The following is a 26,741-nucleotide window of genomic DNA, read 5'->3' as shown; positions in this document are numbered from 1 at the left end:
GTACACCCCCACAAGTTATAGACTAACCCAGGTCACCACATTTTATCGTCTACCCGAATTACCTTAACCTCGCTCACCAATGCTAAATACAAAATTCCCCAAAACATTGACAAACAATTACTCATACCGCCTAAGAGTAAATCGCAGGGCCGGCTCCTTGCGGGGCAACGCTAGCATGACGCAACGAAATGAATGCCGGCATACACGCGCACCGCGTCAGGTAGAAATATTATGGCACCTTCACTGTGGCGTGTAGTCATGTTCTCACATGACACGAATCGCAACATTATCTTGTTTGCATCAGCCACATACCTTATTCATTCACTGATGTCCCAAAATTCCAAATTTGGCATATGTGAAGCTAGCGAAGCGGCCACGAGCACATTATCAGTGTGGCATGTAGTCATGTTGTGACATAACACTCATGTCATTATTGTCATCTTTTGATATGTCATTTACTTAATTCGTCCATTTGAATCACGTATTAGCGAGTTTGGTACTTCTTAAACTAGCGAAATGGCCGAGAGCGCATCATGAGCTTAGCATGTAGTCAAGTTGTTACATGACACGCATCTCATGATTATCATGTTTGCACCAGTACCATGCTTTCGTCGGCCATTCACGTACAGTAATACCAACTGATGTATATATGACGCAAGCGAAACGGCCGCGAGGGCATCATGAGCGTGGCATGTAGTCGTGTTGTTCCAAGATAGGCATGTCATGATTTTCATGTTAGTTTTTCGCTTGCATTCACCATGCAATCATGTCATACCATAGTAGTTTGGCATTTTATGTGAACGAAACTACCGCAAGAGCAGCAGGACCATGAAATGAAAATCATGACATTCGTGACACATATGTCATGACTTTCATGTTATAACTAGTCAAATACGTTCTCCATACAGTCATGGTATGCCATACCAAGTTTGGTGCCGATACCTTTATTGAAGCGGCCAGGAGAGCTAAAAGTCGTTGGCGGCTAGATAGATAGATAGATAGATAGATAGATAGATAGATATATAGATATATAGATAGATAGATAGATAGATAGATAGATAGATAGAGAGATAGATAGATTAGATAGATAGATAGATAGATAGATAGATAGATAGATAGATAGATAGATAGATAGATGGATAGATAGATAGATAGATAGATAGATAGATAGATAGATAAGCGTAAAGTCGCCGAAGTTCGCTTAGAAATGCTTCACAATTAGAAAAAAACGCAACCTGACTCTTCGTAGAAGAATAGGTAAATTGAATAAAGGGATATAGAGCAATACGCCCAGCAGCTGTGCAGACAACAGTGGTAGGAAAAATGGCATGACATGGACAACTAGATAAGAATCATGAAAACGTGGGACATCCTTAGACCTTTGTTAAACCCGGACGGGAGCAAGTTGACCTTAAAGCACAATATAATCAGTAATACAAACGTATCAAGGTAAATCACAAGATTTTATCATGAAATTAAGAAAACATACATCTTTCAAGCGCTTCCCGCTCCAAACCTTGATTACAAGGGATGGTATATGATGGTTCAGACAACGAGATCAGTGAGGGAGAAGTGAGGGACACAACGCAAAAACTCAATACTAAGTCAGCACCTGTACTAGATGGCATAGCTAATAAAACGCTAGGCGATTTGGATGATGAGTCCAAAGCGAAGGTAAATGAATGCATTAAGAAATCATGTAAGGCAGAACAGATTCCACAACACTGAAAGACGGTGAAAATCATGTTTACGTCCAAGAAAGGTAAACGACTGCAAGTAGCGAATTTGAGACCCATATCTTTCACATATTTCGTGGGGAAACTCATGGAGCACGTAATTCTGGAGGGGGTAAATACCTATCTCGGGGACCGGGACGCACTCCAACTCACATTGATAGGATTCAAAAGGAACCTCTCAACGCAGGACGCATTGCTACAGTTAAAATGTCAGATTATAGATGATCTGGGAACAGCGACAAAGGCCATTCTATTGTTAGACCTCAAGAAGTCATTGGATAGTGTAACACAAGCAACAATGCAAAAAAGGGTAAACGATTATAACTGGTACAACAGACGTACAATTACGTGAGTAATTTCCTGACGGGAAGGAAGGCAAAGATTATGATAGGGGGCCTAGTTTCGGAGGAAATTGAGATGGTTAGTGCAGCTACGCCAAAGGCTTGGTATTATTGCCTATGTTACTCAATCTGGCTCTAGTTTGACTGCTGACTAAGCTCAAAGCAATTGAATAACTCAATCATACAAACATTGGCAGATCGCACGTACAGTTGCAATGCATGCTATGCGAAGCACGAAAGAGAAATGCTGATATGTCCCTTTAATATCAGCACAACGTCACGAGGTGGAGTTAAATGATGCCATACACGAATTTCGGTCATGGTTATCATATTTGGATATGTCGTTTACCTTCGCCATCTATTCACGTAACATGACACCAAATTTGGTATAAGTAGAGCTAGCAAAACGGCCGCGAACATGCTATTAGCGTGGTATCACGCGTGTCATGATTATCACGTTTGCACCAGGCATTTATATCATCATCCATAGACGTCACGTAACACCGAGGTAGGTATATGTGGAGCGAGCAAAACTGCCGTGAGCTCATCCTAAATGGCCCACAATACTTCAATGTAGCGTTGAGGCACGCGCACGCTGGCCCAGCGACGCTACGTTAGCAATCGATGGTAAAACTTATTTCGTCAGAAAGCAGCTGCGGATAATTACGTGTTAGATGGCCATGAACCCAAGGTTGGCGGCAACTTGTGTGGTCCACTCCACGACCCTTAACTGGACTGGGTCTGAGCTGGTCAAGACGGCCTCTCAGTGCTCAAGAGAGGAGTCACGCATAATATCCACCGGTGGTGGCATGTGATCATATGTTGCCACAACCTGACACCATTTGCATTGCGGCTTATCTCCTCCAGGTACAATTGGTTCAACACGTAAGGGTTGGGGAAAGATCGTGTCTGCTGTTTTCTCCAGACGCATTCCTGCGCCTTAGTCAACCACTTGTTCGGAGCGGAGAAAACCTCCGCTCTAGTTTATAATGATTCGTAATGTCATGAAAGGACACCTGCCCATCTCTCGCGGACCTCCCCGGAACTCGTGGCTCACCTACCCGGCTGACGAAACCTCGAGCATTGAGGTGAGCCGTCTCGTTCCCAGGGTTCCCAGAGTGTGCTGGTACATAGACAATTTCTATTTCTCTAATTTCTCGTCCCGTTGCCCCTCGCAGAAATCGTGCGGCAGTCGCCAATATTCTGCCCCTCGCCAGATTTTCGATGGCTGTCTTTGAATCACTGAGAATCAGGTCCGACTGCGAATTAGTTATAGCTAGCGCTATGGCCGCTTTTTCTGCAGTTTGTAAAGAGTGGGTTTTGACCGATTCAGAGGCGGCCAAGCGTCCCGCCTGTCCACCGCCACAATCACAAAAGCATCTTTGCTTATATTCAGCAACATCTGTAGAGACTGCCGCTTTGTACTCGCCGTACTCAACGTGTAAAGCTCTGGCTCTTGCCTGCCTGCCTGCGCTGCTTATGGTGAATGAGGTGGATATTTTTGGGAAAGGTTTTATGTACAGGGCCTTATGTAACTCTCGCTGCACCTGAACTTTAGTGTCCCCAGTGGGAGCCTCTGCTCCAATGCCAATCCTTTCCAATATAATCCTGCCCGATTTGGTTGTCGAAAGCCTAGCGTGCTGCATCACCAGATGCGCCTCCCATAACTCATCCAGAGTGTTGTGTACCCCTAGCTTTAACAGCCTTTCTGGAGGCGCGTTGTAAGGCAGCCCAAGCGCTGCCTTGTAAGCTTGCCGATCATAGCCTCGACCTTGCCTTTTAGATGCGGAAGCATCTTATACTCGCGCCTTGTAGTGCGCCGTCCGCGCCGTCCGCACCACTTCTCGAACATTCGACAGCTGACGCGCGCGCATGCGCCGTCGCGCCGTCGCCCACCATCTGTGCCGCGCGCGCTTCTCCTTCGAGAACATTCGACAGCTGACAGTGCATGCGCCGTCGCGCCGTCGCCATCTGTGCCGCGCGCTTGCTTCTCCTTCGAGACCATTTGACAGCTGACAGCGCATGCGCCGTCGCGCTGTATATATACGTCGACGAGGCCGTGCAAGATTACAGAAAACAACAACCGCAACATCGACCGTTCATGCTAGTTGGCGAATTCAACGTCGACGTCATCAAGGACGATTGGATAGTCGAATACATGGCGTCGCGACACTCGCTGAAACGCGCAACGCACGACGACTGCAAACACCACCAGCCGACCACCATTCGCGGAACCTGCATCGACCACGTCTTTGCAAATTTCGACCTACGACCGATGCAACCAGATCCACTCACTCTTTACTTTACCGACCACAAAGCCATCGTCCTCAAAGTTCGTCGCAATAAATTAAACACCGCCCTTTCGCATACGTGCCGTACGTGTTCACTCATTTAACACCCCATTTCACAACCACGTTAACCAATTTAGCCATCGACCCAAGTAAGTCGCAATTTAACACCCGTTAACCAATTACATGCTTGCGCATCCTCCTCAGTGTTCCCCCGAGGGAAGCTGCGGGCAATTTTTTTCTGCAGCATCCAACTTCATATAAGTTGTCACGAAAGTAATCCTGCTGAGCACAAACGCCTGTACCAGCTTACAGAATTCTTTTTCTTTAACCCCACATTTACGGTTAGCAATTCTTCTGATAAGCCTGACAGTAGCATTAACCGTGCTCTTAAGTTTTTCAAGGGCCACCCTATTCTTCCTGTTAGTTTGCAGATATAGACCAAGAATCCTATTCATTTGAGCTTCAGCTACCGGCCTACCCCCTACCTTTACCTCTAAAGGCGGTGGCGGAATATAGTGTCTTGCATGTAGCCCTCTGGGTTTTTCCCGAACCACAAGAGCTCGGACTTAGGCTGAGAGCATGAAAGTCCCGCCTGCCTGCCAGCTCTTCGACAATGCTAACTGCCTGTTGTAGTGTTTCTTCCAGATGCGCGTCACTACCCCTGGTTACCTATAGAGTAATATCATTTTAATAAAATGTGTGTTTGAGTCCCGCTATCTCCCCCAGCCTCGGCGGTATTTTAAATAAGGCGCGGTTAAACAGAAACGGCGACAAAACTGAACCCTGAGGCGTTCCTTTGTCTCCCATTGCAAAAGAGTCCGATTAGATATCTCCTATTGAAATTTCGGTGGTTCGGCGCTCCAAGAATGATCTGATGTAGCGGAATGTCCTGTACCCTGGGCCAATTTATGACAAGTTATTCAATACTGCCTCATGCAAAACATTGTCGAAAGCTTTATTCAGGTCAAGCCCCAATGCTGCTTTGGTGCCCTTGCCATGCCCGGGATCGACTACAGAATGTTTCAACTGTACCATGGCGTCCTGTGTGGACAAATTGGACCTGAAACCTATCATAGTTGGGGGAAAAATGGCCTCGTCCTCTGCATAATTCTTAAACCTGTTGAGAACCATGTGTCCATCAATTCGCCCACGCATGATGTCAGCGATATAAAGCGCAGGTTTTCCAAGCAGAGTTTCTTGCCAGGCTTAGGAATAAATATAATTCTAGCATGCTTCCATTGTGCTGGGATCTCCCCGGCCACTCAATACTAATTTATCAAGTCAGTGATCGCCCAACCGATTTGAAATCAGGTTTCTCAGCATTTTATTAGTAACTCCATCCGGACCTGCGGCAGACGTAGTACGCAGCTGCCCCATGGCAAACTTTACCCCCGCAATTGTGAACTCTTCATCTAGTTCTGAGTTTTCCACCCCCGAGTAGTGTGGTAAGCAACCGTCTACTCCCTAAGTTATGTAGCGATTCCGGAGTTCCTGTATAAACTCCCCAATTGTGCCTTCATGTTGTTGCATTGACCGACTCATTTGTTCCCGTTGCGCCGATTTTGTTGCTGCCGGGTCCAAAAGAAGCCTTAACAGCTGCCATGACATTTTGCATCCAAACTGTCAATTCATGCGATCTCAAATCTGGCCCCACTACTTTGCTCGCAACTAAATTGAATAATTTTCGATTTTACGCTCTAACTTGGCAGTCCTTCTGCGAAGGACGCCATTACGTTTTCGCTTCTTTCCCCTTCTCCAGAGACGCGCATGCGCTTCCCACTTATGTAAAAGCGTAGAGTCAGCGGTAAACTCCTCCTGCTCGACTGGCACTTCTACCGAGGTATTATTTACGTCATCCTTGAGCGCCTCTACCTATGCGTCTAGGTAAATAATTTTCCCGTTTGCAGTGTCTGCTCTGTTTTTTCTAAATCTGTCCCAATCTGTAATTCTATGCCCCCTCACTTTGTCTTTATGCTTCACAGCGCTAAACGTCGTGGAAAGGATATAGTGATCACTTTTTAGTGCTTGTCTCGTGTTATCCACTTTGCACTGATGCCTCTAAAAACGTAAGGTCTGGAGAGGTATCCATGTTTATGCTGTTGCCTATGCTCGTATGATCTTGTGGATTGTTTAACAGCGTCCATCGCAGATCCCGGGCAACTTGCCAAAGGCGATTGCTCTTTGGGCTGGCTCGGATATAACCCCACTCCGGTAGAGGCGCACTGAAATCTCCTACCACTATAAGCGGAGCGCGAGCTGCTAACCGTTGAGTTTGAATCAGGAGTTGTGGCAAGTTCAATCCGTTATCTTTTGGAGAACTATACACATTAAGTAAAAAGAGACTCTTCTCCTACTTTCGTTTAGGCAAAATCTCTAGCAGGTCATAGTCTTCTCTGCTGTTATTTACGAAATGCTGTATGGCAGTGATGTTACGATGGACTAGCACGGCTGTGAAGACGCGTGATACACCCCTTGAGTCAATTCCTGGCGCTGTTAATGCCTTAAATCGAGGTAGTTTTACGGAACCACTAGCCTCCTGTAAGGCTATTTTGTCTGGTTTGCAGTCCAGATTTTGTACGTGCAACTGCAGGTTACCTCGCTTTTGACGAAAGCCCCAGCAGCTCCACTGCCAAACCTCCATTTGCTTTCGAGGCGCCATGATGAGGCACCAGGATATCTAATGACACTTGGCCACCCATGGGAGGCAGGCTTGCCTCCAATAGAGTATGAAGCTGCTGAGACATGCCCATGACCTGGGTTTCATAATCCCTAAATTCACTGGAGAGCATGCCGAGACGCTCCTCTATTGTGTCTAATCTGGCTTCGATCTTTTCGACTGGAGCCTCCAACCTATCCTGTCTTTTTCCTTGTTTGCCTACTTTATCCGCAAGTGTAGTTACATCCGACTTAAGACTAGTGACCTAAAAACAGGCTGTGGCATGTCTACTGGTGATGTTTCGGCTAATCGTTTTCCGTTAGCTTCCTTATCCCCTTGCAGTGGTCGCTTCACTGTCCCCCGATTCTCCACTCCCATAGCTGCACTCTCCTGTACGCGAGCAGACGCCTCTTGCGTCGCTTTCTGTAGGCCTTGCACTGCTGGTGCCTGTGTTCCCTGCCGTTGGTCATTTCTAAGTGCGCGTTCCATCTCTGCAATTTTGTTTTTCATTCTTTCAATCAAATCTCCCTGTCGCTGAACCAACACTGCTAACTCCCTCTCTCGAGCGGTTTCGTTCAGGGAGGCCGTGCCTGACAATCTCGCCTTTTTGTTGGTGTTGCGTGCGTAGCTCTCGACTAAATTTCTATACGGGATCACAGTGTACAGACAGTTCCAGTAAGTATCCTGTCGGGGTATGCGTTTTCCCCCGAACGTAATCTGAATCGCCTCTGACTTTCGCTGAGGTCTCGCGTCCAGAATGTCTATGCCTTCATCCTTCTTCAGGAATACCACCCGAACTTCTTCCACTGGACATTCTTCATAATCATTGTAAATCACTCCCCGCACGGAGTTCTCCAACGGCGCCACGAACGCCAAAACCGGCAGGTCACGATCGACCAGCTTGAGCGTCTTTTCTGTCGCATATGCCCCACTGCGATTTATCCATGGTGTGCTCACCGTCAACGTGTTGTTTGTGCCATTAAATCACACAATGTCTTCTTCCGCGGCAATTGCACTCGATAGACGCGCTGCTGCTCTCAGTGCACATCCGACTTTTCTCACTCTCACAACACTCAAGTCCCAGTTCTGGGGCCTGTACACAACCTTGAAATCCGTGGCTGGCAACTTGAGAAATGGTCCACGTTTCTTCCACACCGGCGCTTTCCCCCGCTTGACTTGCTGCGTTCCGTTCGTCTTGCACCCTGCCGGTCTCCGTTTCGCAAGGCTTACTCTTGGCGTTGTCGCCATGCAGAGTCTTCTTAAATCGGTCCTGTGCCTTCAGCACTGGAGCCCACTCACCCTCTTCAAAATCTTCGGGCGCTATAGTCTCTCCTTCGACGTAATATTCTATCTTCAGCCTAAAAACAGGAGATTGCGAGTTATTTCCATGTTCTTTTGCTTTCTGTGCCCTTGCTCTGTTCATTCTGTATCTTTTGTAGTACTATGAACCACAAATTTGTGCCATATGCTCATGTTTTTGTTTCTACTTGTTATCACCTGATCATTTGTATGTCCACTCCTGCAATAGCCCTAATAGGGGCTGCAGTATGTATAAATAAAATAAAGAAAAAGGCCCACGGTCACCAGGTGCAAGCCAGACGCCCGGCGACGCGGCCCAGGCTTGGCCTAGGAGATAGGCCTAGCCTTTCCGCCACGGCGTTGATAGGAAAATCTCGAAAACTCCGAAAACAGGGACAAATTTGCCTATACGAGTGGCATCCGTAGGTACAGGGCAATTTTCTGCAGAACAGCCCACTGACAGCAAGTCCAAAACAAAGCGCGTCCCACTACGTTAGCAAAACCCGCGCACTCTATAGTCGGAAGCCAGGTGAAACCAGCGTCCGTTAGCGCGGCCCGATGACAAAGGGCGCAAAATGCGGCATGCCGCATTTCACGCAGCTTTGTTACCCAGACAACACTGCGTCTCGCTTTTTTCATGACTCATGACGGCAGGACGCCAGACGCGCTGAAAAGCGCATGCATCAAAGCAACGCAGCGTGGCGTGCGCCTGCGAGTAAGTAGAGAGTTTTAGTAATGCGTATGCTGCGTACGTAGCGGCGTTGCGTACGTAAGGACGCCACGTTCTGCGTAGTGCGCACGCGCAGACCATAACGCGCACGTATCGCATTACGTACGCAGCCGCTACGTACGCATGCATGAGATGGGTGCGTGCGTACGTATCAGGTGATCGCGCCGCTCTCGAACAAACTCGCCACAGCGCGAGACTTGATTTGGCAAAATGGCGGCACCGAAGGCAAGCAGCAACCGGTGCTGTGGCTTAAAATATGGCCATAATCTGGCTATAACACTTGGATTGGCTCACATTGGCTGTCAACGACACGTGCTTCTATTTTGATCTACCAGTTGGCGCAACACGCTTCACGCTCGTTACGTACGCGGGTACTACGGCGTACTAAAAGCCGATTAGTGGCAAGCGACACCACGTAACGCAAGGCGCTTGCGTGATGCGTAGGTAGCACCATTCCGCAGTACTAAACTCTCTAATGGCAAGACCGGCGCCTGGCGTGGCAACGCCAGCGTAACGCGACGAAATGAACGCTGGCGAGCACGCGCACCACGTCATGTCGAAATGTTTTAGCGCCTTGACTGTGGCGTGTAGTCATGTTCTCACATTACACGCATCTCACGATTGAACGTAAACATTTTGACAGCAATCTGTCTGGCTGGGTAGAAAGGTTTAGAAAATTCAAATTGCTCCAGCCACAGTTCACATAGAGTCCGACGTTTCGAGATCGACTCGGTCCCTTCCTCAGGGGGTGACTGTCTTGGTCATGGAAGTGTCGTCGCGTCGTGTTCTCTCACCACGGCTCCGCCTTTCCCTTTCCACCACGTTTCGGAGACCGTGAACGTACACCGAAGGCATTGATCCCAGCGAGAGGTTCACGTTGGCAGGCGTATGCTGAATGTGCCAAGACTCGAGCAAGAGCCTCTTTCCCAAATTCCGTTCTGTTTCAATAACAGAAGCGCCGTCTAAGTCAATTTTATGGTCGTGCTTCTCGCAGTGCTCCGCCAGAGCGCTACGTTGCACTTCCATCTTCCTGACGTCGTTCTTGTGTTGGCGCAGTCTTTCCGGGAAACACTTGCTCTCGCCTATGTAGCAGGCTGGACACCCAGAACACGACACTTTGTAGACAACGCCCGGGTGTAGCTCCCTCGGAGGTCGGTCTTTCGGCCGCGGTAGCAAGCGAGCGAGCGTCGAAACAGGTTTGTGGATTACCGTGACCCCGGCTTTTCCTAGGACTCTCGAGAGCTGTTCACTTATGCCCGGCACATATGGAATGGCGACGCGGTTGTTTGGCGCCTTCGTTTTTCTCGTGTGCGGTGGTGTGGCCAGGGCGGAAAGGGGGTCGGGCGGTGTGTCGCTTGCAGGTGTCTTTCCGCGGTGCGGTGGTTGTCGTCTCGACAAACGGCGTGACGCCCGGCGGATGAACGCTTCTGTGTAGCCATTCCCTCGTAGCTCGGCGACAATCCTCTTTAAGAAAAGAGGATTGTCGCCGGCGGTCAAACTGCTACAACTTGGCCTGCACAATACCATATATGAGCTCATTGCGGCTACCGTACGGCACATTAGGAACGTCTTTCTAAGACACGAGCTTAAATACATATCCTAGAGCGACTAGGCGTAACGTATCACACACAACACGCCGTCAATGTAGACATCCCAAGAGAGACCAGAAAAACATTGATGATAGCCCCCTTGCCAAAAAAAAGTGCACCCCGAACACAATAAGGCCAGACGGGAGACTGTAGTAAAGCAAATGCAAAAAAAGTCTGGTAATGACAAGGACGCAGTTTTCGTTGACAATGCTCGATACAAGTGCAGACGGGGATTTACGGCAGCAATTGACAGCAAGAAACGCTGTACGACGTGCGCGACGATACGGACCACAAGTACCGAGCCAACGATAGAGGTAGCCAAGCGCTTGCAGTAGCTCAGACAGATGCAACCCTGATAGTCAGTGACTCGTAAGCGGCAGTGAAAAACTTTGCCAACGGCCGAATTTCACCAGAGGCACGGCGCAATCTACTTGGAGGGGATCAAACAAGCAACACAAATACATTATATGGACAGGTGCTCACGCCATCACGGGAGACTACAACAACGAGGCTGTACATGTTGCAGCCCGAGGAGTCAACGACCCAGCTACCCTCTCAAGTTCCGCCCCAGCATCCTCCACTGTTGACAGCGTGGCACACGAGTGGGTTCGGGAAGACAGAATTACCAGATACGATGACATAACTAAACATTATAGATTACAGAGGAGCATATTATTACCCCCTCACCCAAAATTAACAAAGATACAGCCTGTCAAATGGCGGCAGTTACAAACTAGGACGGATCCCAACCCTGCACTCGCGCTTATTTACCCCGCACCTCCACCACTTGCGACAGAGTCCTTTACAAGCCCTTATCAGGCCTAGAAGATGTGGCCAAAAACAGTCACCTCCGAGGCGCAGAACCGACTCAAGAGCCATATCCACTAGCGATGAAGATGGAGAACACTAGTTTATGATTGTTTTATGCAGGTGATGAAGAAGCGTGCTTTATATGCCCATAATATTCCGATATTTACAAAACGAACAAATGCAAGTGTTGTGACTGCAGAGCCACTTTGGGGCATATATATGTTATGGGAATGTGGAGGGATTTGTGCCCATAACGAGTATGTGGCCTCTGGTGGCAGCCTTCGCGCGCCCTGAGAAGCCTCAATGCTCAGCCCCGTCCTCGAAGATCATATTTTGGCCGGCCGTCCAGGAGGCTGAGGAAGCCCCAAGGGTTCAAGGACTTCTGGCCGCAACCTAGGCGAACCATTGGCCCACCCCACCAACTCACCGGACTCTAAATAAAATTCTTTCCTCCTCCTCATGCAACGGAATCTAGCACTGTGCATAACAAGGTATTGTAATACCTTGTTTTGGATTCTGGATTCGTAGGTTGTAGCTTTTCGATGACCAACGTCATCTTCTCCACTGGATGTGAGAGGGCCATGGGGCGCCCACCTGTTCGACAACTTTATTGTCGTTTTCATCATAATCACATTCTCTTGCCACTACAGAAAAAACGCTCCTGTTCATAATGTTGAATTTCGTCTGCGCTGCGCGACATGGTCCCATTTTATGCATGATAATTTTACGGCTAGCTACATCCCATAGCATCTCTTGTCCCCGATAACGATTCCCCTTTCTATGAGAGCTTCGCATTGCTTTAAATGAGACCAATTATTTGATGCTCAACATTGCGATAACTCCTAAAAAGTAATAGAAAGTTGAAAGAAGCTTGAGCTTCGCCTTCAAGAATTGAACACGATAGTGCAGTCGAGACCCGTTTGCGTGGCTCTCTCAAACGCTAACCTAGCTTGGGTTATCAGTCGAAATTTCTACACTAACAAAAAAATAACGTCGGTGTATGCAACATGAGAAGCCTAAACATATCGTTTAGTGAGTTTTGTAAGCGCAGTGGCGATGTGCCCACTTCGCCATCATGTGAATCAGCCAAATACGCACAACCCGTCTGCAAGCCAACAAACCAGACTACTCAACAGCTGCCTCAGCGCTTTGCAATAGTCCGGCTTTCACAGCCGCCACTCATGGCACGATTCAGATGTCAACAGCAGACGCGATTCCAAGCTTCTTTAGCACAACATTACATTAAGTAGGTAGACTCATCGCACTGGATATCAATCGTAAACGGTGTTGCAGCAGGACTTCTTAGCAATGCATTGGCTCGTTCTTAGAGGACCTGCTTGCCACGCAGCATGCATGAGTTCATTAGAGGTTTCGCTGAATGACGACACTCATTTTTCTGTAACCACCGACGTTGTTGACACCGATAACAGGTTATGTGCAAAACGCACTATTGTGCCATTGTATGAAAAACAGTGTGGATTACTCACCAATTTTTTCACAATCTGGTCGGTGACGAAGGTGATTGCCCTCTTCTCAACGGAGTTAGAGGCGAATCCCTCCACTGTAGAACGGGCATAAAAAACGTAGCCGCCACAGTACTATAAAATCAAACCAAGCACCATTAGAATGGACACAGAGATGATGACAATACTAAAATGTATGTTAAAATACAAATCGTATAAACGGAAACTTCTCACAAAGTAAACAGCATAACCACAAGACGTGCAGCGTGAACCAACCTTAGAATTGTTGGCCCCGCCTTATTATTGCGGTGTGAACGTGTTGTTAAATCAACCTTATGTTAGGAGCTGCCCTATTGAACCACTCGAACCAGCTGAAAGTGTGTGTATTCTAGTGGGTGGTCAGTCCGACAAGGTGCCGTTGATGTATTTCATCATCATCATCAGCCTGACTACGTCCACTGCAGGACAAAGGCCTCTCCCATGTTCCGCCAGTTAACCGGGTCCTGTGCTTGCTGCTTCCAATTTATACCCGCAAACTTCTTAATCTCATCTGCCCACCTAACCTTCTGTCTCCCCCTAACCCGCTTCCCTTATCTGGGAATCCAGTCAGTTACCCTTAATGACCAGCGGTTATCCTGTCTACGCGCTACATGCCCTGCCCATGTCCATTTCTTCTTCTTGATTTCAGCTATGATATCCTTAACCCCCGTTCGTTCCCTAATCCACTCTGCTCTCTTCTTGTCTCTTAAGGTTACACCTACCATTTTTCTTTCCATTGCTCGCTGCGTCGTCCTCAATTTAAGCTGAACCCTCTTTGTAAGTCTCCAGGTTTCTGCTCCGTAGCTAAGTACCGGCAAGATACAGCTGTTATATACCTTCCTCTTGAGGGATAGTGGCAATCTACCTGTCATAATTTGAGAGTGCTTGCCGAATGTGCTCCACCCCATTCTTATTCTTCTAGTTACTTCAATCTCGTGGTTCGGCTCTGCGGTTATTACCTGCCCTAAGTAGACATAGTCTTTTACAACTTCAAGTGCACTATTAACTATCTCGAAGCACTGCTCTTTGCCGAGGTTGTTGTACATTACTTTCGTTTTCTGCAGATTAATTTTAAGACCCACTTTTCTGCTCTCCTTGTTTAACTCCGTAATCATGAGTTGCAATTCGTCCCCCGAGTTACTCAGCAATGCGATGTCATCGGCGAAGCGCAGGTTACTAAGGTATTCTTCATTGACTCTTATCTCTAACTGTTCCCATTCTAGACTTCTGAAAACCTCCTGTAAGCACGCGGTAAACAGCATTGGGGAAATTGTGTCCCCCTGCCTTACACCCTTCTTGATTGGTATTCTGTTGCTTTCTCTATGAAGCACTATGGTAGCAGTTGATCCCCTGTAGATTTCTTCCAGAATGTTTATATATACTTCATCTACGCCCTGATTCCGCAGTGTTTGCATGACGGCTGATATTTCTACTGAATCAAACGCCTTCTCATAATGATGTATTTCACGTGACCGTAAAGGCAATGCAGCAGGATACGTCATTAATGTCGCTTAGAATGAGAGACGCTTTATTAGAAGACATTGAGTGCTTTCGAATTTCATTCTGGTGGCTATGGAATCGCAGCAAGTTGGGGGTATTAAAAACTCACCCCGAATGTTCAGAATGGCGAAATTGTCACGCTAGTGGCACTCTTATGTGCATGAAGAAGTACAGTTTTGAAACGTTCATAATGACGTAAATTGAGACACCACAATTAACGCACATACACAACGTCTGCAAACTATCAATGAATGATACAAAAGTGAATGCATGTTTAAACCAATTTAAAAAAAAGTTGACTGCGTAATTCAGAGCAGAACAGATCACTTTGTGACATGATTAAATACCCCGTTTTATAGATAACAAAACACATCTATAACACCTAAACTGGGCTGCCATTCTTACATAGACTCTCTACCACACTTTTCACGGTGGCGTTCAAATGCACGCGGGTCCGTGCGCAGAGCTTACGACACGTGCGTTACTGTTTTGAGTGCTCACGTACATGACTCAGTTTGCAACAACACTTCCATTTCTGGTTCCTATGAGTTCCTTGAAACCAAAACCATAACTGACAGCTACAAAAATTTTCAAGTAAAAACCCATCACCCGCCGAAGAGTGAACACACTTTCCTGGACGACCTTGCCGTCATGCAACGACGTGTGTCGGGAATGCATGTTCGTAGTCGTATAATGAAGTCTGAACCTAATTCACGCCACAATGAACTGTACTGCAATGTATTTTATATTAACGTGTACTTTCTTGATCCGTTAGACAAATTAGTATTAGTTACACAATGAGTGCTTAGATTAGGCTGCAGCGTCATCATCATTCATTATCATCATATTTTCTCAGCCACTGCCTCTCGTTGGGGAGGTCAGTCATAGTGGGGCTCCACAATCATCCCCGGAGTCTCTAACGCTGCATGAGAACTACATGACGCGTGTCCACAACGCAGGTCTTGATGGTCACAACAGTGACAATGCCCAATCCTACTGCTTAACTACCAGCTGTTGCACCAAGTCAACGAACTCATCGCACTTGGAACGAAACAGACTGGCCCTTTTTCGGCCGTCCAGCTACGCACCCACGCGTTGCAGTCATGCCCTTCAAGACAGCGTCTACAAGGTTTGGTCGACGCAATTGATTATCACTTACAGGGCACCTGACTACCCACAGTGCACGTGGTGCCGTTAAACGAGCATGTTTCCTCATCCGTCCGCTCGCGTAACCACGCAAGCACACCGGACGCAACTCTGAGATCCGTGCTGCGTGGACACCGACATCTACATAACCGCAGCCGACCCACTGCCAACGTTAGCAGCCAAGCCTCACCACACATGTTCCGCTTTCGATCTATCCGAATAGGTCATTGTGGGACACGCTGATGCATGACCATTTACTTCTTCGTATGTTCCGGTTCTCCCACTGTCGACCATGAGAACATCCATGTAGACCCAGCGCCATATTATGTTGACGACCTGTACTATCCCCATTACCTTTTGTCTCGCGTCACCACCCTTCTTGTATATAAGTCCCCATATAGTTTTTCATTTCGGTTTATTGTCTGCCGGGAGGAGTAATCTGCAGTGTTGTAATCATCGCCATTATTCATTATAATTTCTCAGCCACCCCGCCGTGCCATTAGAGTGAGCAACACAACGACTTCACGCACCTGGCGTGTCTGACGCTGGCAGCCACAGCCACTCCGCTCCTGTTTTACGAAGAAAGTGGCAACATTGGCACTGCCGCATCAACCACCTTTACAACGCTGTCTCTCGTTTCTCTCTCACTACAAAGTTCTTTCGGAAAAGGCCCGCCCTATTGAAAAAACGTCCATCATGGGAATGAAGGATTCCACCATACACCATTTTGGTGGATAATGGTGCCGGAAATGTTGATGGCACACGGTGTATGGTGGCGTATGGTGGAGCGGATGATAAATGGAGTGCTCGAGCTGGCAATGCTGGCGCGCGAAGCAGTGTCAAAACCACCGAGACGAGCTGCCACTATTGAAATAATACAAATAATTGTATAAAGAACAATGTAGAAACCACACGTAAAAAAAGGGTGCGACAGCGCGCAACCGATCCTGCCACCTTCGGATTCCTAAGTTAGACTAACCACTGCGCTACGCCGACAGATGGCAACTTTGTTGTTAAAGAAGTAGTCAGCTCACAAAGTCACTGTTCAACTTCATTTCTGTCTCAGCTTACCTGAGATGGACGGGATGTGCACCTGCTATTAAAATTTTCACATTCTATAAACCCAAACAACTGCTGTTTGTAACAAATGCCACTGCAATTATGGCAACAGCACTATGTTTTTGTTACAATTCACAACCGCAAGAAAAAAACTCAAAGAACTGAAGAGCAGGTAGAGTTTATCGGCAGTTACTGCGAAGTTTCTTGCTCCTTCTAACGGGCGATATCTGTTCAGGCTTTATAACGCTTTTATGCTCATTCGATAGATTCGCCCACACAATTGTTTGTGATGTATTTCGTGGAACGCACAGCTTATTCGTGCCAGCGCACTGCTGTTGCTCTGTCGTTAGGAACAACTACATAACGGCTTGTTCAAAACGAATGCAGTGCGCCAGAAACACTATATATGCTATCATAATGGTTCAGTCAGCATACGTACGAATTGACGAGTCTGTGTTCTTGCATAAGAGGCAGTGAAGTTCCGGTGAATGCGACCTGCGGCTGTCGGTGAAGGGAGAAGTAAATTCGGTGGAAGTGCTGCAAGCGCGTCGCCTCGATGTTTGTCGCTTCTTGCGCGGACATCGTACGCAATAAAAAGTTTACATTTAGAAAATATGATGCCACAGCTATGCTGTATTGTCATTTATATTTGTCAAAATCACGTATTCTGAAACCCAGAAGCACCGATAACACTTGTACGGGCTCGGTCGGTATGACTAACCTTAGGTGGAAATCTTGGTGGAAGGGTGGAAGTCAAATTCACTGGAGCTCGTCTCGACGCATGTTGAAAGTGAACGTTTATGCGTATTTGCATGCACTTTGTTAACTTAAAAGTACAGCTCAAGCAATCGAGTGTACAAGAATTGCCAGAGTTGCGTTTATAGCGTGGCGACATCAAGTGACCGCTATGTTTTGCTTTAACATTGAAAGGGGATCTTGCGAACAGGAGCTCATTTATTTGTTGACAACTGCGCGCCTATGTAAAGCATTTATTGCCACTGTTCACAGTGATACCTCTAGTCTTCTAAACACCACAAGAAAGAAACACATCGCGGATGTCAAACTGCTGTTTGTACGTGCGCGAAATGTAAACATATTCATGGCCACATATTCTACGCTCTACAAAAATAGAAGCGTTGTTGATACCACATCAATAAAAAGAATAACGTGCTAGAAAGCGTGATGAACAGGATTGGTTTATTTTGAGAGTAAATAAATATATCTGCCTATTCAAAAACGAAACACTACAACTAAGTAATTTCACATACTGTCATGTACTTTTTCATTCTCCTACCATCATCCACCAAGCTTCCATCACGCCACTGTCACCCTACTTGCTCACCAAGCCTTCCACAAAACACGTTTTGCCTCGCCATCATCAGCCGGCATTTTCCACGGTCGTCATCGATTGCTCGCCACCACCACGACCACCTGCCACCATGTTTTACACTCTCGCCGTCATCAGCCATTATGCCCACTACAGTTCCCACCATATCCACTAATATTTCCACCATATCCACTAATATTTCCACCATATCCGCTATTCCTTCGAACTGTCGCACCACGATGACAGTCACAGTCACCATTACCCGTCCGTCCACATCAACGCACCGCGCACGACCCGCCTTTGGGTTCCATGTTGTCAGTGGCTTACTCGGTAAAGGGTGCTTTATTAGCCATCCATTTACCCAAGGTGCTTAGAATGTAGGACGGCCGTCAACTAATTACCACTGGAGGACACCTCGTATCCCCGATAGGAAGATGCACCACCAAGCTTGAGGTTTGTGCGTCGGCTTTTGTAGCGTCATTCCTTGTACTGCCCAAACGTTCTCGGCTGGTCATTTTCGCCATAGATTTTCTGGAAGAGTATGGAACGATAATGAATCTGCGTGATGTGATCGCCCGTTTTGCCAACTGTGTTTCTCGAGATTCCGACATCGAGAACGAACATCGTGGCGCGGCTTTACGCGTAGTTGATTGCGTCAAGTTACACCTCGCAGTAGTATCTTCGTGCTTGTTGAGTTTCCACGGGAGCCGTCAATTACCGGCATCACCGAAAGTAACCTCACATTATAGCATGATCGAGAAGTCATCATTGCTTGAAGTCTCGTTCAAGTCCGAAATGGCTAGACTACGCTTTTAGTAACGAACTTCAGAGGCAAATACATGCATTGTGCGAAGCGCGTAGCCATAGCTTACTTGGAGGCTTTGGATGATTTGGACGCCTTTCCTTTGATTACGACGATCTCGACTGAGAACAGCTGTTATACTGGCATGACCAGTCGCTACGACACCCATCGTCGGGTAGAACAGCCTTAGAGGGCAACGCTCCTCACTCTCCTCTTATTCTTTATTGACCGTTTTCCCATTACGTCGAAAGTCCGGCAGACCCCTCTAATGAAGCACGGAATTATCACTGAGCCGAACGTCCAACCCGTGCGCCAACACGTTTAGCGCGTGTCGCAGAAGGAGCAGGATGCCATCCGTAATCAAGTGAAATAAAGGCTTGACGATGACGTAATTAAACCATCGGCTAGTCCATGGGCGTCACCAGTTGTTCTGGGTAAAGAGAAATATGATTCACTACAATTCTGCGTCGACTACCACAAACTGAACAAGATAACGAAAAAAAGGCGTTTGTATATCCTCTTCCTCACAGTGATGACTCCTTGGATCACCTGCGGCACGCCTGTTATTTCTCTTCCATGGATCTGCGTAGCGGATATTGGCAGATTGAAGTAGATGAAGGGGAACGAGAAAAAACAGCGTTTATTACACCTGACGGTCTTTATGAATTTAAAGTTCTCCCTTTTGGCCTGTGCTCCGCTCTAGCCAGACTCCAATGAATTATGGACACAGTTTCATGTGACCTGAACTGGCACTCTTGTTCAGTGTACTCTGGCGACGTAGTTGTTTTTTCTGCGACTTCTTGACAGCACATTGAGCGGCTTGGGGCAGTACTTCTGACTATTCGCACTGCCGGCCTCTCTCTGAAACCGGAAAAGTGTTATGTTGGAAATGAGGAACTCAAATTCCTTGGCCACATTGTCAGTAGCTGTGGTGTTCGCTCCCACCCTGAGAAGGCTATGGAAGTTGCTTCGTTCCTGATACCGAGAACAAAGCATGATGTATGCCGCATTCTGGACATATGTGGTTATTACCGCCGCTTCGTGGCCAATTTTTTGAACATCACTGACCCTCTACAACAACTCGTCAAGGACAACGTCGCCTTCATCTGTAGGTCCGAGCAGGTGTGTAAGAAAAATGTGCCGTTGACGGCGCAGAGACGCCTAGGGCATCCGCGTAGGAAAGCGTCGGAGGTTCAACTTGCGATGGTGGTGACGAATGAACGAACTGCCTGATTTTGTTACGAACGACGTCCATAAGAGCAGCAATACTCGAAGGGAACGCTGCATGAGATTTCCGAAGGTCTTCGCGTACAACCTATCGTAAGAGTTCTGTGAGGACCTCCCTGTTATCACCTCCTGGTACAAGCGAGCACGCAGTGGACATGGCCGTCTGACACTCATACTGCGACAACCACTGCCGAAGCATGCGCTCTAAAATCGTGACTTCACGTATGAACTCCGGCACAGTCCTAGGGGGGTTGCGCAAAAGCCCCGCGAAAAGCTGCTTCTTTGCGGCGCGCATTAGAAGGTGCACTTTTGTCTGCCGGCATGCGGGGGTAAGCTCGTCACAAAAATCGCGACAACTCTTTGACAAACGTGGTGACGCTCTTGTTCGGCATTTGAAACCACGAAGAAAGTGCCTGCTCCGCTCTAACTTTCCGTTCGGGGCTACTGAACGCCTCGTGAAGCTGCCGATTGAATTCCTGCCAACTTGAGAATCAAGATTCGTGGTTCTGGTACCACACTCTGGCCGCATCTAAGAGGGAGATGTACACGTTCTTCAACTTACGGCGATTGTCCCAGTCGTTGATGGCAGCGACCCGGTCAAAATGGTCGAGTCAGTCATCGACATCCTCACCGGCGTCGCCGTAGAATGGGTTGGGTGTGCAAGGCGTTTTGATGACACAGGGTACGCTAGCGAATGGGTCATGCTCGGTTTGGGTTGTGAATGTTGCAAACATTCTGCTCATGCAACTTTCCAAGGGGCCGTACTATGGTGGTAGTCCTTCAAGGCGGCGGCTGCTTCGATGGATATCAGCAGATCCTGGTGCACTGGTGGTGGTTGCTCCTGTTTCAGGACCAGGAGGCATGAAACGTTGTAGTAGAGTACCCAGCACCTCCACTAGTCTGTCACGAGAGGAAACGATAGAGAGAAACTCGAAGTGGACGACTGTTTACTCAGCCACAGCAGCGATTCATTTCTTCGCTCTCTTATTTCTCCACGTAGCTAACGTGGCATTATCCACCAACCCAGGCTTTCCAATAGGGTGGATGCACTTTCCTATCAACTTTCACGAACATCAACGTTGTAAACCGCGTGCCTTACCCTCATGCTTTCCACTTGCAATAAAGTAAAAAGATATACGAGTGGACCATTGAGATTGACCAGCTGCATTAATGTATTATGGCATCAATCTTCACGAACCCTCTCACCAGTATCAAAGAAGAGAAATTAAAAAGTGCAAATTGCAGGCCGCGAAGGGACCATAAAAAGTGTGGCGAGGTTATCTTTTCGCTCAGCATGTCACGGCTACTATAGATGAAAAAAACCGGAGAGTTGAGCTCAATTCTGGGTGCGGCGTGACCACCTTTTTTGCGCATGCACGCGCTCATCCACTGCTCTCTCTCTGCTCTCCCATGCTCCCTCTTCCCTCGTTCTGCAACGCAGATGCAGTGAGAGTCTGATATCCTGCGCTAGCACCCCCCTCTCCCTCCCCTGCGCTAGCACCCCTTTCTCTCTTACACCCCCCTCTCTCTCGTACAGACGGTGGGGAGGCTTTCCTCCCCGCGGCCTGTACGACCCCGCACTGCGACTGAGCTTCGCGTCTCTTTGCTCTATGCTTTCCTCCCTGCGGTGTTTACATTCCTCCCACTACGCAGGTGCGTCCCCTCCCTCACCTCGCAACGCCGATGCAGGCAGCGTCTGCTAGCGAGTTCCTGGCTAGAAAAAACTTCGCCGGCCACGTTATTCCAAGGGGGAACTCGAGAAAGTACGTCTCAGAGAAGGGGGGGATATTGCATGAATGCTGCGTAGTTGGGTTTAGTTTGAGAATTCTTATCTCTTATGTCGTCTGTTATTATTATTTATTGAAAAAAGAAGAAGCATTTCTTCAAACGTCAAGCTAAAGTAAAAAAAAAGGCAGATCCCACTTACAGTGAGAATCGATGATATGCGAAGTACGAATGAGGTAGGTTGATATGGTATAACTGTCAGTTCAAGCACACGAATAAACAGAAAGGAAGAGAGGACAAGTGCTTTTACTCTGTTACTTTCTGTTTATTCGTGCGCTTGAACTGACAGTTATACCATGCATATCCAACTAGCCCAACTTTCGATTCTGTAGGTTGATGTGTCACTTTAATATCAGTACAACGTTACTAGGCGGAAGTAAATTATGTCTTACATGACTTCCATCTCATATTTATCATGTTTGGAGCTGTCATTTACCTTCTTCATGTATTCACGTCACGTGAAAAGAAATTTGGAATATGTGAAGCTAGCGAAACGGCTTCGAGCGCATCATGAAAGGGCCCAATATACTCCAACGTAATGTTGACGGACGCTACGCTAGCAAAACACGAGCACTCACGCCGAGTGCGACCGGTGTCTCTCGAGGCGGCCTGGCGGCAACCGGTGCGAAACGCTACATACTGCATTTGGCGCCGACGACGTCACGCAGAGAGTAGTGCATCTGCCTGTCTTTGTGACGGAGAGACACCAGGCGTGCTCAAACGCGCATGCGTCAAAGCAACGCGGCCCTGCGCGCGCCTACGAGTGTATGGCGGGCGAATCGGTGCCTGGCGTAGCACTGCCAGCGTGACGCGAGAAAACAAACACTGCTGTGCACGCACGCCGGGTCATGTGCATTGTCGCTCAGTGTATTGGCGTCATGAGTATGGCATATAGTCATGTTCTAATATGACACGCATCTCATGATTATCATGGTTGCACCAGTCACATAACTTCGTCATCCACTTACGTGACGTAATCCACATTTGGCATACGTGAAGCTTGCAAAACGGCCGCGAGCGCGTCATGAGTGTGACATTTAGTCATGTTGTTACATAACACGCATGTCATGATTATCACGTTTGGACATGTCATTTACGTATGTCATGCGTTCGTGTCACGTAATACCCAATTTAGTGCATGTGAAGCTAGCGAGACGGCCATGAGCGCGTCATTGGTATGTTGTCATTTTCTCACATGACAACATACGAGCATGTGCAACTATCTGGGGATTGTTAGGTACTCTGTAGGCACGTCGGCCTTTTATTATAAAACTACATGACATGCAACACCGTTTTCAATACTAAATTTCAGTTATCGGCTGGTATTCGGTCATATCTGCTCAATGCAGTGAAGCCACTTGAGCCAAAGCCAGAGAGTTGTACTTGACAAGTTCTTACATGATATGCATCTCATGATTATTTTGTTTGCACCAGTCACATATCTTCGTCATCCATTCACGTCCCGTAATACCAAACCTGGTATTTGTGAAGCTATCGAAACGCCCGCGAGCACGTCATGAGCGTGGCATGTAGTCATGCTGTTACATAACACGCATGTCAAGATTTTTATGTTAGGGTCTGCCGCTTGTGTTTGCCATGCAGTCATGTCGTCCCAAACCAATTTTCAACATATCTATAAACGAAACCGCCTCAAGAGTATCAAGACCATCAAATTTATATCATGACATTCATGACATGCATGTCATGCTTTTCATGTTATGACTAGTCACTGATGTTCTTCATATATTAATGATGTGCCATACCGATTTCGGTATCGATAACATTATCGAACCGGCCAGGAGAAATAAAAGTCGTAGGCGGCTAGATAGATAGATAGATAGATAGATAGATAGATAGATAGATAGATAGATAGATAGATAGATAGATAGATAGATAGATAGATAGATAGATAGATAGATACGCTGAAAGTTGTCGAAGTTTGCTAAAATTGCTTTATAAAAAAACTGCCAGTGAGTTAGCGTAAACTCCCCGTGTGATCACATTGCGATACCCAGGAAACATTAGACCCTCTCGGGAAATCTTGGTGAGTTTACGAGTATATGTGACAATAAATTCGCACCATAACGATGTTTATGTCCGCGGCCCGCTTCGTCCGCTTGCGCTCGGCATCACGGGCCCTTGGCCGCGCTGCCTTTTCTTCAACCGGCGCGACATGTTCAACGACGCGTGCAATGCTCGCATTCGATTGCGTTGTTCTGGTTGTTGGAGGTATCGCAGTCGAGGTTGATGCCTGCGATGGATTCTTACTTGTGACAACTTGCCGATCTCGAACAAGTCGTCTCGAGCAAGTCGCTCTCGAGCAAGTCACTCGAGACGACTTGCTCGAGATCGCGCTCCGTGACTGCGCGCGCCCGTGCAGCCACGGAGCGGAGCGGAGCGCGCGCAAGCACGTGGTGTGTGACGTCGTTGCGCCGTAGCCACATATGCTCCTCTCCGCTCGTCGCGCTGTTGCTAGGGGAGAGGAGGAGGTGCTACACAGACGGCAGATTCGGGGTCGCTTATAAAGTGCATTCGCACTTAAAAGACGCTCTTTGCTGAAACCCCAATGCGTGGTGAACGGGTGCGCTGCGCCAGCAGTCGTTTTCCAGCGAACACTTATGAGATCAGAACTCGTGTCACGCACGGCGCCGTAGTATCCACCACCGCCACTGCTGCCGCTGCCGCTGCTGCCATCGGTGTCCGTAACCACATCGCACAAAATTATAAAAAAAACCTAATAATACTGACACAGTGGAGCTTGAACCCGTTTTTGCTGGTTGCCAGCCCAACACTTTACCACTGAGCCACGCTGGTAATTTTTTCTTTATTTCCGGTTACACTTCGCACGTGGGGTGATAAAGTATATAAAGATAAACAAGAAACCTAACAAAAGTAACTACAGCCATCAAGCATCACTACAACACATCACGTCCTAGCATTCGTTCATGGTCAGTAGGGCTTCTACCCTTTCTGACCATAAAGGTACACATTCATCTGTTCTTACTGCCTCGACAAAGCTTGAGGTATTTTGTTTTAAATACTCTTCTGCTGGTGTCCTGTCGGGATGACAATGAAATCCAGCCATTCCTGAGCACCAAATACTGTGCAAGGGATTCATCATGATGAAATCGAAAGGTAATCCATCATCATTCCCTATTGCCAAATACTTAATTCCATGAGAGTCTAACAGAGACTTTTTTTAATTGTCCATTGTAATACGTCCCAAAAGTATACTCCTTCCCATTAGTGCAGGAAAACAATAGTTTCCTGTTTGTTACAGATTAAACAGTGAGATCCCCAAGGTAAGGATAACGAAGCAGCGCGAGTGTCTTTTGTTCTCGGCCAAAGACACTCGCGCTGCTTCGTTGTCCTCACCACTGGCACATACGCGCGTCAATATAAAACCTACGTTCCTCTAGGAAGGTTCTTACAGGAAGTGTTCCGGTGTATAAATAAAAAAAGAACGTTTCTGCACTTGGAGCTGCCGGCATTTTTTTAACTTGTTTAGGTAAATTTTGACCCTTGCGTGCTGTATATAGAGCTCTGTACAGTGGGATGATGAGCCTAGTGTCACAAATTTCTTTGTACAGTTTTCTCTTTCCAACAGACCACAGGTAAACAGTTAAAAACCGAACACAGCGTTGCCAAAAACCGCACGCTGGAAACAACTTTCTTCGTGTATTCTTGCACAGCCCCTGTAGTAACATGAGTGCTTACAACAAACTCGGGAAACAGTCTACTTAGTCTTGTTTGACACACTGTTAGTAAGAAAGGATCTGTTGTTTCGCGGAAAATGAAAAACCTATTTATCAACTGTTTGATAAACAAATGTCCTAGCCCAAGACCTCCACACTTCACCCGTCACAACAAATTCGTGCGGCCACACTTTTCCCAGTTAGACCCCCACACAAGTATTGCATACACCTCATGTAATCTTTGCACGTTGAGCGGTGAACAGTACAGCACTTGCAGCACATACTGTAGCTTAGACACAAAAAACAGTTGCGTGCAGCAGCCCTTGCAAACTTGGACAGATAAGTTGCATTCCATCTATGCGCTTTCTCTTACATTTCTTTTGTTTGGTGTGTACAATAATCGTCAGTCTATTTGTATGACTCGAGCGAATAACGAGAGATTTAAAAGGCGTTTTCACCGATTGAATGGCAGCAAAAAATTACGGGGTGAAAGCCCCATATCTATGCCAAAAGCTAAGGCATTTACCCCAGTTTATGTGGCTTCCTTGAACTTGAGCTGAAGATTTATAAACTGTGATTGATTCTTAAATACCGCCTCAGAAAGTACTTCTAAACCCACTATTATTATCTTTCTGCAGTATCGACCGCCATAATGTTTCAATGTGGACGCACAACAACAGGCGACTAACACGGCCAGATTTACGCTCTGGGCGCTCAATTCTTAGGGGGGGGGGGGCGCGCCCGTCATGTTAAATATTAGTTTTGTACTACGATTTTGATATGTCATGGCTACAGTGTCTATAAATATTTTACCAACAATGACGTGCTCCATACTGCAAACAAAAAAGCGTTGGCGACGCATTCAAATTCTTTACAGATCCAATTGGAGTGGTGCGACACGAGCCAGATTCATGTTAACACATTTGAGAACAGACCGCATTTTATGAACATTTGTTACTTTGGAACGACCGCTGATTTCACGTGTTTGGGGTGGCCCAACGATATGTTTTATTACTCACTGAAGTCTAGCAGCCAAAATTTTTATTATATTTTGTAGTCTACGATTGTCAGTGCGATTGGCCTGTATGCTGTCACGTGCCTCAGCTTTTCAACCTCATATGTCTCTGGAATCAAAACGGTACGTGATTCATGAAAGGACGGCGGTATTTATTTTATTTATATGCCTTATTGAAAACGCCTGCACGTTTAGGAGACAATTTACTTTAAAGCACTTCTGCCATATGGC

The 26,741-nt window shown here is 47.1% G+C and overlaps 1 protein-coding gene across 1 annotated transcript in view; it reads right to left on the bottom strand.

Moving 5' to 3' along the window:
- Positions 1-26,741, bottom strand: part of LOC119165110 (uncharacterized) — a 123,064-nt gene that overhangs the window by 55,619 nt on the left and 40,704 nt on the right. Inside the window, exon 6 of the mRNA XM_037417299.2 lies at positions 12,940-13,050. Within this exon, the coding sequence (XP_037273196.2) occupies positions 12,940-13,050 (111 nt within the window). The remainder of the gene's footprint in view (positions 1-12,939; positions 13,051-26,741) is intronic.

Source organism: Rhipicephalus microplus, chromosome 8 (genome assembly GCF_043290135.1).
Source record: "Rhipicephalus microplus isolate Deutch F79 chromosome 8, USDA_Rmic, whole genome shotgun sequence".
NCBI lineage: Eukaryota > Metazoa > Arthropoda > Arachnida > Ixodida > Ixodidae > Rhipicephalus > Rhipicephalus microplus.
Note: the sequence above shows the minus strand (reverse complement) of the source record. Positions and strands in the feature narration are given on the sequence as shown.